The 14,379-nt window shown below is 31.9% G+C and overlaps 1 protein-coding gene across 1 annotated transcript; it reads right to left on the bottom strand.

Moving 5' to 3' along the window:
* Nucleotides 1–1,044: 1,044 nt before the first annotated feature.
* Nucleotides 1,045–5,721, bottom strand: LOC112278997 (putative methyltransferase PMT18). The gene is made up of 7 exons (XM_024513008.3): nt 5,345–5,721; nt 3,319–3,974; nt 2,982–3,192; nt 2,388–2,694; nt 1,787–2,179; nt 1,585–1,662; nt 1,045–1,466 (listed from the first exon to the last, which is right to left on the bottom strand). Exons 2-7 carry the CDS (start codon nt 3,964–3,966, stop codon nt 1,214–1,216), a joined length of 1,890 nt encoding a protein of 629 aa, XP_024368776.1. The 5' UTR covers nt 3,967–3,974; nt 5,345–5,721; the 3' UTR covers nt 1,045–1,213.
* Between the last annotated feature and the right edge of the window lie 8,658 nt (nt 5,722–14,379).

Below are 14,379 nucleotides of genomic sequence, written 5' to 3'. Positions count from 1 at the left end.
ATTAAAAATACTTACTTTCTTACTTTGTTTTGTTGTCTTTTACAAAGTTTCTAATTTATTTTATTTGTCTTTCTTCAAGTTCTTGTCATTGATAGTTACTGATGTTATAAGTAAAAATTTAGTGATGAGGTTAGTACTTTTTTTTTTTTTTTTTTTTTTTTTTTGCACTTCCTTTTTTAGATTAGTAGACTTTATCCATGGTTCTTTTATCTCTCCTATCTTTGAGCCCATAAATTATACTCATATTTCTTTTGCTATAGGATTGCAAACAAATTTAAGATTCCAAGATCTATTCCTTTACTTGAAGCCTTTAAACTAAAACATATTTTTTCAAAACTCATTTCTCCAAGTGTCTAATCTAGAGGTAGACTTACTCCAACCAATTGAATAAGACTTCTCAACTCAATTAATCAAAAAATCAGAAAAATTTGTGTATCATGTTGTCTCCTAAATATAAAGACCTCATATGAATCACAATGTGAAGATGTGTGAGAGCTTTATTTTCTTTTCAAGTTTAAGACATAGCAATATATAATCTTGATATGCACCCAAAACTATAATTTCTTTACAATTTTTTTAGAGGACTATGATTATAAAATCGTATTTATACATACATACATACATACAAATACAAGGACGACTGTTGGATTTTGTGTAACAGTAGAAATAGAATTATCAAATTAGAGTTCAAAGAAAAAATCGCTTTATTTGAAATATATTTCTAAAAACATTCCAAGTCAATTCTAACATGGTTAAACTTTTTAAGACCATAACAACCGTTTCAAAAATTCAAGGTGAATTTAAAAAGTGATGTTGCTTGTACCAAATAAGTCTCAGAAAAAGGCATTAACAAAACCAGAAAACATCAATTGAATCGGCAAATGTTGTTCGTCCTAAAAATGCACAGAACCTAAAATAAACACGCAACATTAGGTCGAAAACTGAGATGAAAGAGGACTGAAAACACGAAGAATCTCGGTGCAATTTGATGGTTACAAACCCAGAGAAGCTAATCATCACACAATGAAAACCTGCTGCGAGGGAGAGAAAAAGAAAAATTCTGTGAATAAGGAAAATGAGTTTTCATCAATATGGAAAAAAGAAAAAGACTAATTGGCATGAACATGGTTCCTGATCGATCAAAAACCTGGACTGCGATTCTAATCCTGCTGCTCACAAACCCCACAGCACCTGATAACCTGCAAAAATCGTGTCAGTCTGATGCACCCATCGATGCTGTGGTATTGGCAGCTTTGATCTCACCGACCCAGTAATTCTTCACACACACTAAGATCTTCTCCTTGACGAACGGGCCGTCCTCGTGGTCGGCGAGCCGGCACTCCCACCGCATGCCTTGCGTGATCACCATGACCTTGTTCACGATCTCCACCTCGTCGCGTATCAACACCGCCCCCTCCGGTCGAAGGATCCGGTCCATTTCCAACAGCACGTACACAATATCACACCTGCACGGGTGCCACATCCACGATCAGGTTGCAACTCGTTGGGCACTGAAGGCACATCCAGTGTGGAGATCTATGAAGCTAAAAGCCAAAGGGGGTTTTGCGTTCGTTCTCGACGTACCTGTCTTGGTACATGCTGAAAACTTTGTCTGCGTGGATCAGGTCGTAGGTTCGTGGATACGTGGAGAATGCCTCGCACCTGATCACAACTAATCGCCGCTTTGTCAGAGCTTTTGTAGGAGCTTCGGAGTACAGCGTAGTGTTAAAAACTGTGTAAAACGGGTTGGGAAACAGGAGCGTATAGAGGAGGACGAAGACGTTACCAGTTCTGATAAGTTCCAATAAAACCACGCTCGAAGATCACGCCCAGAGTGTCAACTTTAGCTTCCGGAGGCATGGCATTCATGACCCACACAGGCTCCTTGACAAGAGCGGCGGCAAAACCTCCGAGTCCTGCATTCATGTCCATAATGTTCCTGTACCGACCGTTAGTAAGTGGGGGGATCAGATGGGTTTTGTAGTACTTGATTCGCTTCTGCCACAGCTTCGTGTCCTCCTTGAACTTCTGCGCCGTCATGAAAGGAACGCTTCCACTACTGATCCTTGGGGGAATGGCAGTCGAACGCGCAGGGAATTTAGCCAATTTGCCGCCAGCAACTTCGCTTCTACTCGTCACATCCGGGAGTGGAGTGATGCACGCTTCCAATTTGCGGTACCTGTGCCACAAGTAGAAAACTGGGCTTCACCGACCATCTACATCTCAGGGCTGCTAAGATGAAATACTTTCTAGTATGCTATGTTCAAGTTGTAAGATAGTCACAAGAGAGAAACTACCAAAAAAATACAAACTGAATATGTTGTACACACAACAGTTACAGGCAACTAGTCACGCTCATGACAAGTAGAGAGCAGAATTGAACGCACCATGCATGATCAGGGTGCTCCTGCTTGCTGCACATACGAGGGGAGATATTGGCATTCTTCTTATGATAAGCCGTGCAGTCCATGTGGTTGAGGGGCTTTTGCCAGATAGCGAGGTTGTCTTTCTCGACCACCTTCTTCCAGCACAGTCGACGAGCACCATCCTCAATTGAGTCCTGCTCTGCCTTCAAATCTTCTTCCGTTCGCTCCCAGCCCTTGTGGTATTTCTTCCAGTTTATGGGAGGACCAGACAGAATCCAGTATCCACCAGGTCTCAGCACGCGATCCACCTCAATTAGGTAAATGTTGTCTGCACGCATACATCGTCGCATTCAGAACTTGTGCCTTAACAGGATCCAGTTTGAGACGAATCTGATAGCGAAGTAATTCTGTTGAAATGTCAGAGTTGCACACACCTACACTACAGTAGAAACGGATGAAAACCTAGCATATCTCGGAATGATGGAATAGACAGACGGGGTTTCTGTGCCACAATGGATAAATACTTCTAGAAAGAGAATAAGGAAAAGTATTCCAAAAAAAGAAGTTCATGCACTTCCATTTAGGATGCAATCGGCAAGTGCCACAGATGCTTACCCATTTTACCCCATGGGATAAGGCATCGTGAGCAATGTGCCATGTCAAACGCCCGGGCAGGATAGGGCAGCCGAATAGTTGCCATAATACCAAGAATGGCAGGTACTCCTCTCTCGAGAGCAAACTGGATTTGAGATACGTGGGTGTCTCTTGGAGCAAATGACATGGCAAGAATGTTCTTCTTCAACAAGTAGGCTCCCCAACTCGCCACCTGGTACAATCAGAAATGAGAACTCGACAAATTTCTACACTACAGAGAAGGAAAATGCGCGGCGTCAGGAACTCGAGTATGGGTGTTTTGCTTAACAGCAAAGTTGGACGCAGGGTAGAAACTAACCCCGCAACCAGTATCGAGGGCAGTGCGGATGGATCCATTGTCCAATGGAATGAGAGCAGCAATGTCGGCAATGTACTTGTCCGCACCTCCAGCTGAAAACGTACCACCGCCGGGGAAGTAAAGCTTCTCACCTCGGTACTGTACCCATTTCTGAATGGCTTTCTCCACTGTCAACTCTTTGTGAGGAGTGTTGGCGTACCATGCATAGTCCCGGCTCTTGGGCCAGGGGAAGGGGTTCTTATACCCTGGAGGCGCTGGCACGAGGCATCTCAGAAGCTCGTCTTTCGTTGGACAATGGCGCTCGCGGTACTCCAGCCTGTCCCTGGGGAACTTGAGAGCACGCTCTGGGTCCTCACAGGGAGTGACCTCGCTGTATTTCATGTCGCAAGGCGGGAACTGTTCGATTGTGGAACCATCGCTGGTGGTGCTAGCCGTCCCGTGGTGAGCCCCAAAGTCGAGTGCAGTGGCGGAAGTACCGCAAGCTGTTCCATCTGCATTCTTCCCACTAACCACAGAACCTCCACCATTTTGCCATGAGCCTAGAGTGTAGAAGAAGCAGCAAAGACCTAATACAACAAGAATCCAAGTTATTCGTCGCCTCCTTGCATTGTCCAAGCTGGCAAGCTTCGGTGAGCTCGGCTTCCCCATTACAAAACCTGTCACAAACAAACAGGGAGGACTTCGTGAACATGGATTCATACACAAAATAACATAAAATCACATGATAGCATCCTGGTCACACCCGTATTTTACTTTCGGGGAGGCATAGGACATCGTGGAAAGTGTGCTACTTCTCAAGATGTAATGGTGACGAAGTGTACGTGCTAATTTGTAAACATTAATTCCTTTTGGTTAATTAGAGGATCATGCGAAAGAGCAAAGGAGTGAATCGCTCGTATCACCAGCTGCTCAACAATCAATTGCGACTGGAGCTAATGCACAGCACGAATCTAGAGAAGAATGCGCAACTGAGACGCCAGTAACAAACATTCGTTGACAATGAGTACCATCAGCAGCCACTCTTCAAGTACAGGATATTCACACAGGTGTGAATTTGCGAGCTCCTAGACATGATCCGATGAGAGTGAAGAATCGACTCGGTTGAATCCACACAAAGCCCCCCGAGAATGACAGGAACTGTGTACATTCGCGTAGCGGACAATTTTCTACAGACTCCAGTTCACAAGATCCAATGCTTCGACACACTCAGGCACTCGAAGCGTCATTGAGGTAGGAGCTTAAGATGCTCTTAACGTGAGACAAAAAAAATCCTGCTTTATGAACTGAGCCCTCAAACTTGTGATCTCTGGTTAGATTTGCAGATCGTGGTTCGCAAGAGAAGAAAAATGTGCGGTTGCGAGCACCAAAGAGTATCTAAGCTTATGATTGAGAGTACCAAAGCTTTAGAAGTATCGATGACTGCGAAGGTTCAAAGATTCTCGACGATGTGAAAATCCCTCACTACTATTGTTAGAAAGTGGAATCGTGGGACACAAGCAATCTGGATCAGTTTGATGCGGTAGATGACATCTAATCTGACGAAGTTAAAGCAGCGCGAACAGTGCTTCAGTGCCAGAAAACAGCGCCGCCTCCGCAACATCCAGGCGCAATCTACCCAGTAAACGGGAAGAAAGCACGTATACATCACCACAATACTCATCTTCTTGCACGCAACACACTTGCGCATGTGTCTATCCATCTTCACATCCCTCGTTCAGCAATCAGTCGTCAAACAACCAATCGGCTACACGAACCACGAACTCAGTCTAAATTTTTCAGAGACAGGACTTGATTCGATACTGCAAATTTATTGTTTCTAGTACTGGACACCGAGTCAAGATTGTACATCCAAAACCATCAAAAAAACTAAAAACAAAAAACAAAAAAACCAAACCAAAACAAAACCAAACGAAGACTACATTCATAACAAACCACACTCACATTCAGAAGCACAATTCTGGGCTGCTCAGCTCGTTAGAGTGTACACTATCGAGTGTAATGAGAATTAGGACGCCAAGCCACTCACCTTGAGGACACGACGGAAGAGCCCAGCAAGGCACCTTGCAACGCACGGAGGGATCCGCGGATTATGATATGCAGCGAGCACCCTGCCGAGTAACTAAGTCACCACACCAGTATCTGCCTTCATGCATCACCAAGCTCACGGAACAGAGAATGTACGTCGGCGACTAGCGACTGGCGATTCAGGTCTAGTAGCGAATCTAGCAGCGATGCAGAATGTGAACACTGCGAGCGAGAGAGAGAAAGAGCGAGCGAGCGAGCAAGCAGATTCGACGTGACCAAACAGTGACCGAAACGAGCCCGTCGCGCCGCGCTGCGCTGCGATGGGACGAGAGAAGGGGAGCAGCGAGATCTGAAACCGCGGCACACGGCACGAGCTGCATCTGCAGCAGCAACGATGCCGCGGCGGAGCAGAAACAAAAGCAAGTTGGCGCGGTAATAGGGAGCCGAAGTGGGACCACGGTGACACGCCCCCACTCCCTCCCTCCTCATTTACACTCGTTCCCCTTTCCATCAGTCAGCGCTTGCCACATCGGAGCCGCCAGCTCATCCTTTTTGTCGCCAGATCCCCCGTACAGATTCCATCCATCCCCATGGCCCCCCGTGAATTTCTCTCCAGCACCTGAATCGACTTTTTTCGGCCTTTTGCCTTTCTGGGGAAAGTCTGCCCCCAGATTTTGAAAAAAGGGCTTTTGGGTGATTTTGCTCTTTGTATTTATATTTTGTTTTTTAGTAAGTATAGTTAAAAAATCATATTCTAAGGCATGGTTATTAAAATGTATTCTGATAGCTTTGATGCATCCCAATCACATGGGTTGGGTAGTAAACAATCTTAAGAACTATTTAAAAAAATAAAAATAAAAAATAAAAAATGGAGGAGAGGAAATGAAAGAGTAAAAAAGAGTTTTTATAGTTTTTTATAGTTTTTTTTTTTTTTTGGTGTAAATGTGTATATACATTATCAAATTACAGGATATGCTTTTACACATGTACATCAAAAAATTATAAAAAATGTACACATGTACATCAAAAAATTATTAAAAATATAAATTAAAAATTTGTAGAAAATGCATTTTTTACAAATTTTTAATTTTTAAAATTCTTCATTTCAAAAGGGAAAATTTGAAATTTATATTTATATATATTCACTTTTATTTTTTTTTAAAACGTTAAAATAAATATTTTATTTTTAAAATTTGAACATTAATGTGTAACTTGTAAGCTGAAATCATACAAAGTCTAATGCTATGTATTCTAAAATAGCCATAGTAAAAAATGAATAAGATTAACATAATTATTATACCAATTATTTTATTCTGTATTATAAGTAGAGTTTCTAATTATGCATTGTGTTTAATATGTATTATGATGTGAGCTTCTAAAAAGACTTATTCTTGTTTTCAAACAAGTATTCTTTTGTAATGTGATATTTAGTTTGCAAGTTGGTGTTCATTGTTATCCTTGTAATTAATCAAAGTATCAAGGAATTGATTTTTTAGTAAGTATATTGGACATATATAAAGAAATGCAAGAAAAATAATAATAAATAAAAAAAAATAAAGAAGAAGAAGATTGATCTTCCATGGTTTTTAGATATAACCATTTTTTAAAAAATTATAAGCAAAGAGACAAGGGAAGTTTGTTTGTTTTTTATTTCTATTTTGAAGCACTTGAAAATTATCAATTGAATAATTTTTTAATTATATTAGAAATATATAGATATATATATATATATATATATATATATATATGTTTCCACTTCAATTCTACAAGCACCTACTTTTGATGTAGATCTGCTGTCTATATGAATAACTGAACATAAATTCTTGGATCTTTTTTATTTCAATTTTTTTGATGTATACTACATTTTGATCAATTGAATACACTCCTATTCCAATAGATGCACTTCTTAAAATACTTGTGATAGAATAAAATATATAGGTTTACATTGCATTTACATCATAGAATTGTATTACAATTAACTGAAATATAACAAATACATGCATGCAATGTAAAAGGTGGGTTGCTTATTTATACTCTATCTTGTTAGATAAGTTAGAAAGAAAAGACAATTATAATTAGAGCATAAATTAGATAAAAAGTCTGTTTTATATGTAAAAAAGAAAAAGAAAAAAGAAATGTGGTATCTCATAAGTCTAAATTCTACTTAAAAGTTATCAACTGGACATTTTATGATTTAGTAATATTTTCTCTTATATATCATATGGTTTGTACTTTAGTTGTTGAAGATTCTTTAAAAATATTTTGAATAGACATATATTTGATTCATATCTGAATTTATTCCTTAAATGTTGTATAAAGTAAAATTATTTAAACAAACATATTAAATGGAATCTTTATTAAATCTTGAAAGGACATAAAACAACAGATCATAAGTTAAAAGATAAATTAAAATAATAAAATAATAAAATAAAATAAAATAGAAAATAAAGTAATTTATCAAAGGTTGTATTATAGTAAAAAAAATGATAAAGATGTATTTTAGTTTTATAAAAAATTAATGTATTGGCTTAATAGGTATATTTAAAGAATATAGATTCTATTTTCTAAAAATAGAAATATTAAAAATTTATTGATAGAATGATTTATTAACTTTTTGAAATTAAAATAGAAATGCCTTGTTAATATCAACAAAGATAAAAGATAAAATACATATCAATGATTAAGATCCAATTGTAATTTTCTTTCAACAATACTAAGTGAGATCAATTATAACATACTAATCTCACATTCACACATGCCATTAGTAGCATTATCTTTCCACAAACACACTATTTATGTGAAGATAAAATTCATCCCTCATTCCAAATTACAAAATGGTTTCAACTAAGAATTTTTTGTAATTGGTGGTGTAAAATAGAAGAAGCAATAAATAAGAAAAAAAGAAGAATAATATAAAACAAGTAAAATAAGTACAATCAAGCAATTGCATTATAAAACTAGTCACAATTTGTTCATTGGTTTTTTACTAAATAAGAATTAAAAGTAAAAAAAAAAAAAAAAAAAAGTAATTTTTTTTATCTTTTTGATGATATACAAAAAATATACATCCAAGTTATTATGAATAACTTATGATAGTTTAAAGATGGAATGTAAGTAATAAATTAATTAAGTAAATAATTTTATCTTAAAGATAATTTTCTTAAAAAATCAAGAATTCAAACTTCACTAAGGCTCACAAGTAGTGTATATAGGTGTCTTAGAAATGCCACAAGGTCTTGGTCTTATTCTCCAAACTACATCCAAAGTACTACAATCCATACTAGACTTGTGTACTTCTTTTTCTTCAAGGACTAAATTAGGTGATAGTCCTTAATTTTGTACTAGTAGAATTAATATTTGTATATTTTTTTTTTTACTTTATTACAGAATTTAACAACAACCAATTAGTTTGAATACTTTGCATGGCATTTAAAACTTACTCCATTTCTTTACAATGGCTCTCAATGTGGTAAATTATTTTTTTATCAAAGACTTGAAAATTGCTCTAAAAATTCCTAAAAAATTATAAATAAATTCTAAAAACATTTAAAAGTCATAAAATGCTTTTGAAATGCCAATATAGTTTTAATCTTATATTTTATTATTTTTTTCTAATAAAATAAATTAAAATCAATTAGAAATCATATATTTTATATAAATAATTAAAAGATATAAAGTTTTTTTTATGCTACTTCTAAATACTAACCAAAATTTATGGAATTTTTATAAATAATACATACATATAAAAGACTAATATAAGCACACATATAAGAAACCTATCTTGCAAAATAAGACATGAGTCTTGTATATTCAACACATGTTGGAGGTTCTATGGAATGTCACCAAGTAGCTCTTAGATAGATAGTATATATAGAGGTAAGAGTGAAGCCTTCTTCACTCTTGTCAACTTCTTTCTTGCTTTTAGTCTAGTTTCAAGGATTTCTTATTTTATTGTCTTTTGGCAATAGCCATTCTAGTTTCTTTTCAAATAAACATACTTTCTTATTTCTATTTTGACATTTTTTTTTTGAGAAAAGTCTCACTTGTTTATTTGCCTTTGTCAAATTTTTGTCCCTGACAAATTGATAAGAGTATACTTATTATATCATAGCTTTGTTTCTTCTTGATTTAAAGTAGATTTTTTTTTTTTTTTTTTTTTTTTTTGTTTTTTTTTTATAAGACATAAGCATATTAGAAATTGTGAATTATCTACTTCTAAATTGATATTATTCTTAGAATTTCTTTTATTCTGAAGTCCTCTCTTCTACTTATCTTAAGAGATATTAGAAATCTATTTTTCTATTGTGTAATCATAGAAGTATCATGTAGTGATACAATTATATGATAAAAAATAAAAATATGGATATTATTAAAAAAAGAGCCTAGTTGAAAGATGTAGTACAAAAATAATGATAAATGATAGAAAGATAGTAAAAATCTTAATCTTAATATTGTCTTTTGTAGAAGAAATTTTTATTTATTTTGTATGAGCATAAAAGCCTCAAATTAAATTAGATAAGATAAATAAATAATAAATTCATCTTTAAGAGAGAACTAATAATAGGCTTAAGAAAAAATTACCTCAAATTAACAAAAAATAATACTAAAAGAGAACCACTTATGAACTTGGATTGAAATCAGATCCTAAGGTACAAAACTATACATCTATTGCAACTCCAAGGTTCATTTATCAATTGGAGAGCGAGATATGAGAGCAAACTTAAGGAAAGATTTTTAAGTATTAATTTCATATCATTTGGATTAATATTGAGATTTTGAATGATATTCTAAAGTAGTAATATAGTTAATAGGTTTGGATTTTGAGAAATAAAAATAAGTTTACAAATTTTAGGATTTTATAAATTTTGTAGTGTATTTATAAATGAAAATTAAATAGTTTATTCTTTTGCTAGTTGTGAATGTATGTATAGAATTTAAGGTCAATCAAGCAATTAAATTGAAGCATGTGAGGGTTTTTATAGGTTATGGTTTCAAAAATTGAGGTTAAAAAGATTAGTGAAGATTTCTAAGATATTTGACAATCTACCAATTAGATTGAAATAAAATTTTGCTCAAAGTTAGCTAACTTAATTTCTAAAAAATATAATAAATTTGGAATAAATTAAATTATAAAATAAAGAGATCATGGCTGGAAAATATCAACATCTAAATTAGAGAAGGAGGCTAACTGATTCCCAAGCTAAAATTTGGAATTATTGTCTGTTTGGAATGTACGATCTTCTTCAAATTTGTTTTTTTTTTTTTTTTTTTTTTTTTTTTTTGTTGCTAATTTAGTTATTGCAAGGTATAAAAATTTTGAATCAAAATAAATGGTTCAATCATTAGTTAATAAAGTTTTAAATTGCTATAAGATTTGTTAAGAGTTTGTTTAAGATTTAGAATTTGATTAAAGATTGATTAAGATTAATTTAGGATCTATAATTTGATTAAGATTTAAGATTTATCTAAGATTTGGTTAGGATTTAATTAAGATTCAATTAAGATTTAGAATTTTTCTAAAAATTAATTAAGATTTGACTTAGATTTGATTAATATTTGTTTAGGATTTAATTGTGATTTGTCTAGAATTTGTCTAAGATTTGATTAAGATTTCACTAGGATTTTATTAGGATTGGTCTAAAATTTAGGATTTCATTAGGATTTGGCTTAAGATTTAGTTAAGGCTTATTAAGATTTTAATTAGGATTAAATTAAGATTTGATTAGGATTCATTTAGAATTTATTTAGACTATCTATTTTTAAATATTTTTTAGGATCATTCTTTTTTTAAAATTTTCTATTTATAATATTTTTTATAGATTATTATTATTTATTTAAATATTTATTTTTATATTTCTTTAAGATTTTTCTGATATTTGTTTTGAAAGTAATTTATGACTGCTTTGTGTTTCTTTTGTAATTTTTTTAAAATTTATTTTGAATTAATTAAAATTTTATTAGGATTATTAAATATTACTAAAAATTTATTTAAGGCTTTATTAGACTTAATAGGATTATTATTACATTTCTACTTACCTTCCACTATTAGGTATCTGGTGCATTCTCAAGGAAATATGTAATACAATAGTAGAACTTGTTGAAATAAAGAGTGCAATGGAATAAATGCAAAAAAAATTTAAAAAATTAATGTTTATTATGTACCAACTCAATTTACTAATATAAGAAGTAATAAGATTGGCACATAGTGAAGATATAAAGATAATTGGTATTGGTTCAATTTCTACACCAAATTATGCTACTCTTTTTATATTAGAACATTATTCAAGCACTAAAGAATCAATAATTACCTTGCTCAAAAAGTTTGATGGTACAAGATCAAAATTTTGAAGATTCATCAATCAAATAGAGTTAATAATTACACTTCAACTTCAAAGCTATCCAATTCTAGGATCACAAGTTTGGTTTATTTATACACTTTCTTTAAATTTTATGTTATGATAGTTTTTATCTTTTTATGAGTAACATGATTCAATATTTAATAATTTAGAGCCTATTTTGGCAGAGTTTTGATCTATGTATGGAGAATATGATGCAATTCATGTTGTAACAATCAGGATTTTTATTTTGTGATAAGACAATTGATCTATAATATTATATCCTTCATAATTTTGATAACTTGCAACCAATATCAAGTAGGATGATGTTGCACTCATTAGACAATTTTTTTAGAAATAACAATATGAAGTAAAGAAATAAATGCTCAATTTAAGTGATCTTTTAATATTAAGTTAAGTAATTGAGTTTATTATAAAGCTTAACAATCAACTCTTTGAATTTTGATCCAAAAGTTGCACAAATGAACTTCAATGTTATTACAATTTAACGGCAGCATGAATATCTTTTCAATACATGTATTTAAAAGTAGAAGATATGCAAATTAGTGCAATATGTTTTAAATAATTTAATAATCAAAAAAAGATTCATTGTTATTAGAAAGAATTACATTTATATTGTGGAGAATCTAAGTACATTATCTAATATTGTTCAAATGAAACAACTTATCTATAAAACGAGAAGTATGGTTTTCAAAAAAGATAATATATCAAAAAATGAATTTTTCCAGTTATAATAGAGACCATATAGCTGGAATCTTATACAACATCTTGTAAAGGTCTTATTTTCTCCTTGTTTTATAATGGATATTAATTTAAGATCTAAACATCACAAAGCCTTTGTTTTGTTAGACTCAAGTACCTTAGCTTGATTTGTAGATAAATAATTTGTTAAAAAACATAGTATACCATTAGTAAAAAAAAATTAAATATGTTTATGTAGAAATTATAGATAGTTGTTCATTGTCTTTTAGAGATGTAATTCAAAAAATCCTTCTTGTAGAAGTAACAATTAATAGTTATAATATCTTTGTAATATTTAATATTATTAGATCTTCTTGTAATTTAATTATTTTAGTTTTACTATGGCCAAAAAAAATATAATCTTTCAATAGATTAAATTTTTTATAGACTTAACTTTTTTGAGAGTATAACGGAGCCTTCAAGATGGTATAATCAAGATGAAAGCCTTCAAAAATGACATGTTCTTTTTTGAATATATAATAAGATACAAAAAATTTGATATCATAATCTTAGAAGAGACTTTTGATATTTGGTGATTTTATTAGAGATAGGAACAACTTCTAATGGTATAACATATATATTTTTTTTTGAAGAAAGTTGTGAAGATAAATTTTATCCTTCAATCCAAATTACAAGATGGCTTCAATTAAGAGTTGCTTTTAATTGGTGGTGTGAAATGAAAGAAGTAAATAGCAATAACAAAAGAAGATCAAACATAAAACAAATTAAATAAAAAATATCAAGGAATTACACAATCTAAAAGTTGCTATAATTTGTTCATTAAATTTTCATCCAATAAAAAGTAAAAAGTAAAAAATAAAAATATGTTTTTAGAAATTTAATTTTTTAATATTTTTAATAGTGTAAGAAACATATAAATTTGAATTATTATAAATAATTTATAAAGATTTAAAAATAATAAGTAAATAAATAAAAATTAAATAAAAATATTTTATCTCAAGGATAATTTATTTATAGATCAAGGTTTTGAGCCTCACTAAGACTCACATGTATTGTGTATAGGTGCCTAAAAGACCACAAGGCCTTAGTCTTATCCTCTTAATTACCTTGAAGGTGCTGTAATCCACATGGGATTTGTTAACCTCTTTTTTTACAAAGACTACATTAATTACTGATCTTTCTATTTTCTACTAGTAGATCCAATATTTTTTCATTTTTGACTTCACTGTAGTATTCAAAAATATCCAATTAGCATAGGAGACTTGCATGGCCTTCAAATCTTACTCTATTTCTTCATAATGGCTCCCAAAGTAGTAAAACTCATTTTTATCAAAGTCTTAAAAATTTCTCTAAAATTTCTAAATAAATTCTAAATAAATTCTAAAAATTCCTTAAATATTTTTATAATATTAATATTAATTTAATTCCATAATTTCTTATCTTGATAATTTTTTATAATAATAAAATAAATTTAAATCCACTATAAATCCTACTTTTTATATAAATAACTAAAAAGATATAGGATCTTTTTCATGTTTCTTTTAACTACTAACTAGTATTTATAACTTTTTATAAGTAATACATATAGATAGAAGACCAATTTGAATATTGATCTTAATAAATAATCCTTGATATTCAATAATTAATAAAAATACTAAACCAACTAAGATAATTGGCTCCAAGCCTTACTAAGATTCCATTCCTACAACTAACATTCTAATTTTTTATTTACCTAAGGATTTCTATACTAATCATATATTATAGTTTTAAGCATTCTAAATATAATTTCTTATCCTAAAACAATTAATGTGTTGATTTGATAATTTACAAAAGTAATAAGGGCCTTAACAATGATCAACTAATATGGTAGTCTTGTCGCCTTAAATTTGGACATTATTGATGGCTAAGAGGATCTATCAACTATCCTCAAAAAAAACAATAATTAGAATATGTAGCAAATATAATTTGCCACATCTTA

This window comes from Physcomitrium patens, chromosome 2 (genome assembly GCF_059467195.1).
Source record: "Physcomitrium patens ecotype Gransden chromosome 2, ASM5946719v1, whole genome shotgun sequence".
Classification (NCBI taxonomy): domain Eukaryota; kingdom Viridiplantae; phylum Streptophyta; class Bryopsida; order Funariales; family Funariaceae; genus Physcomitrium; species Physcomitrium patens.
The sequence above is the reverse complement of the archived record's forward strand: the minus strand, read 5'-3'. Positions and strand labels throughout refer to the sequence as shown.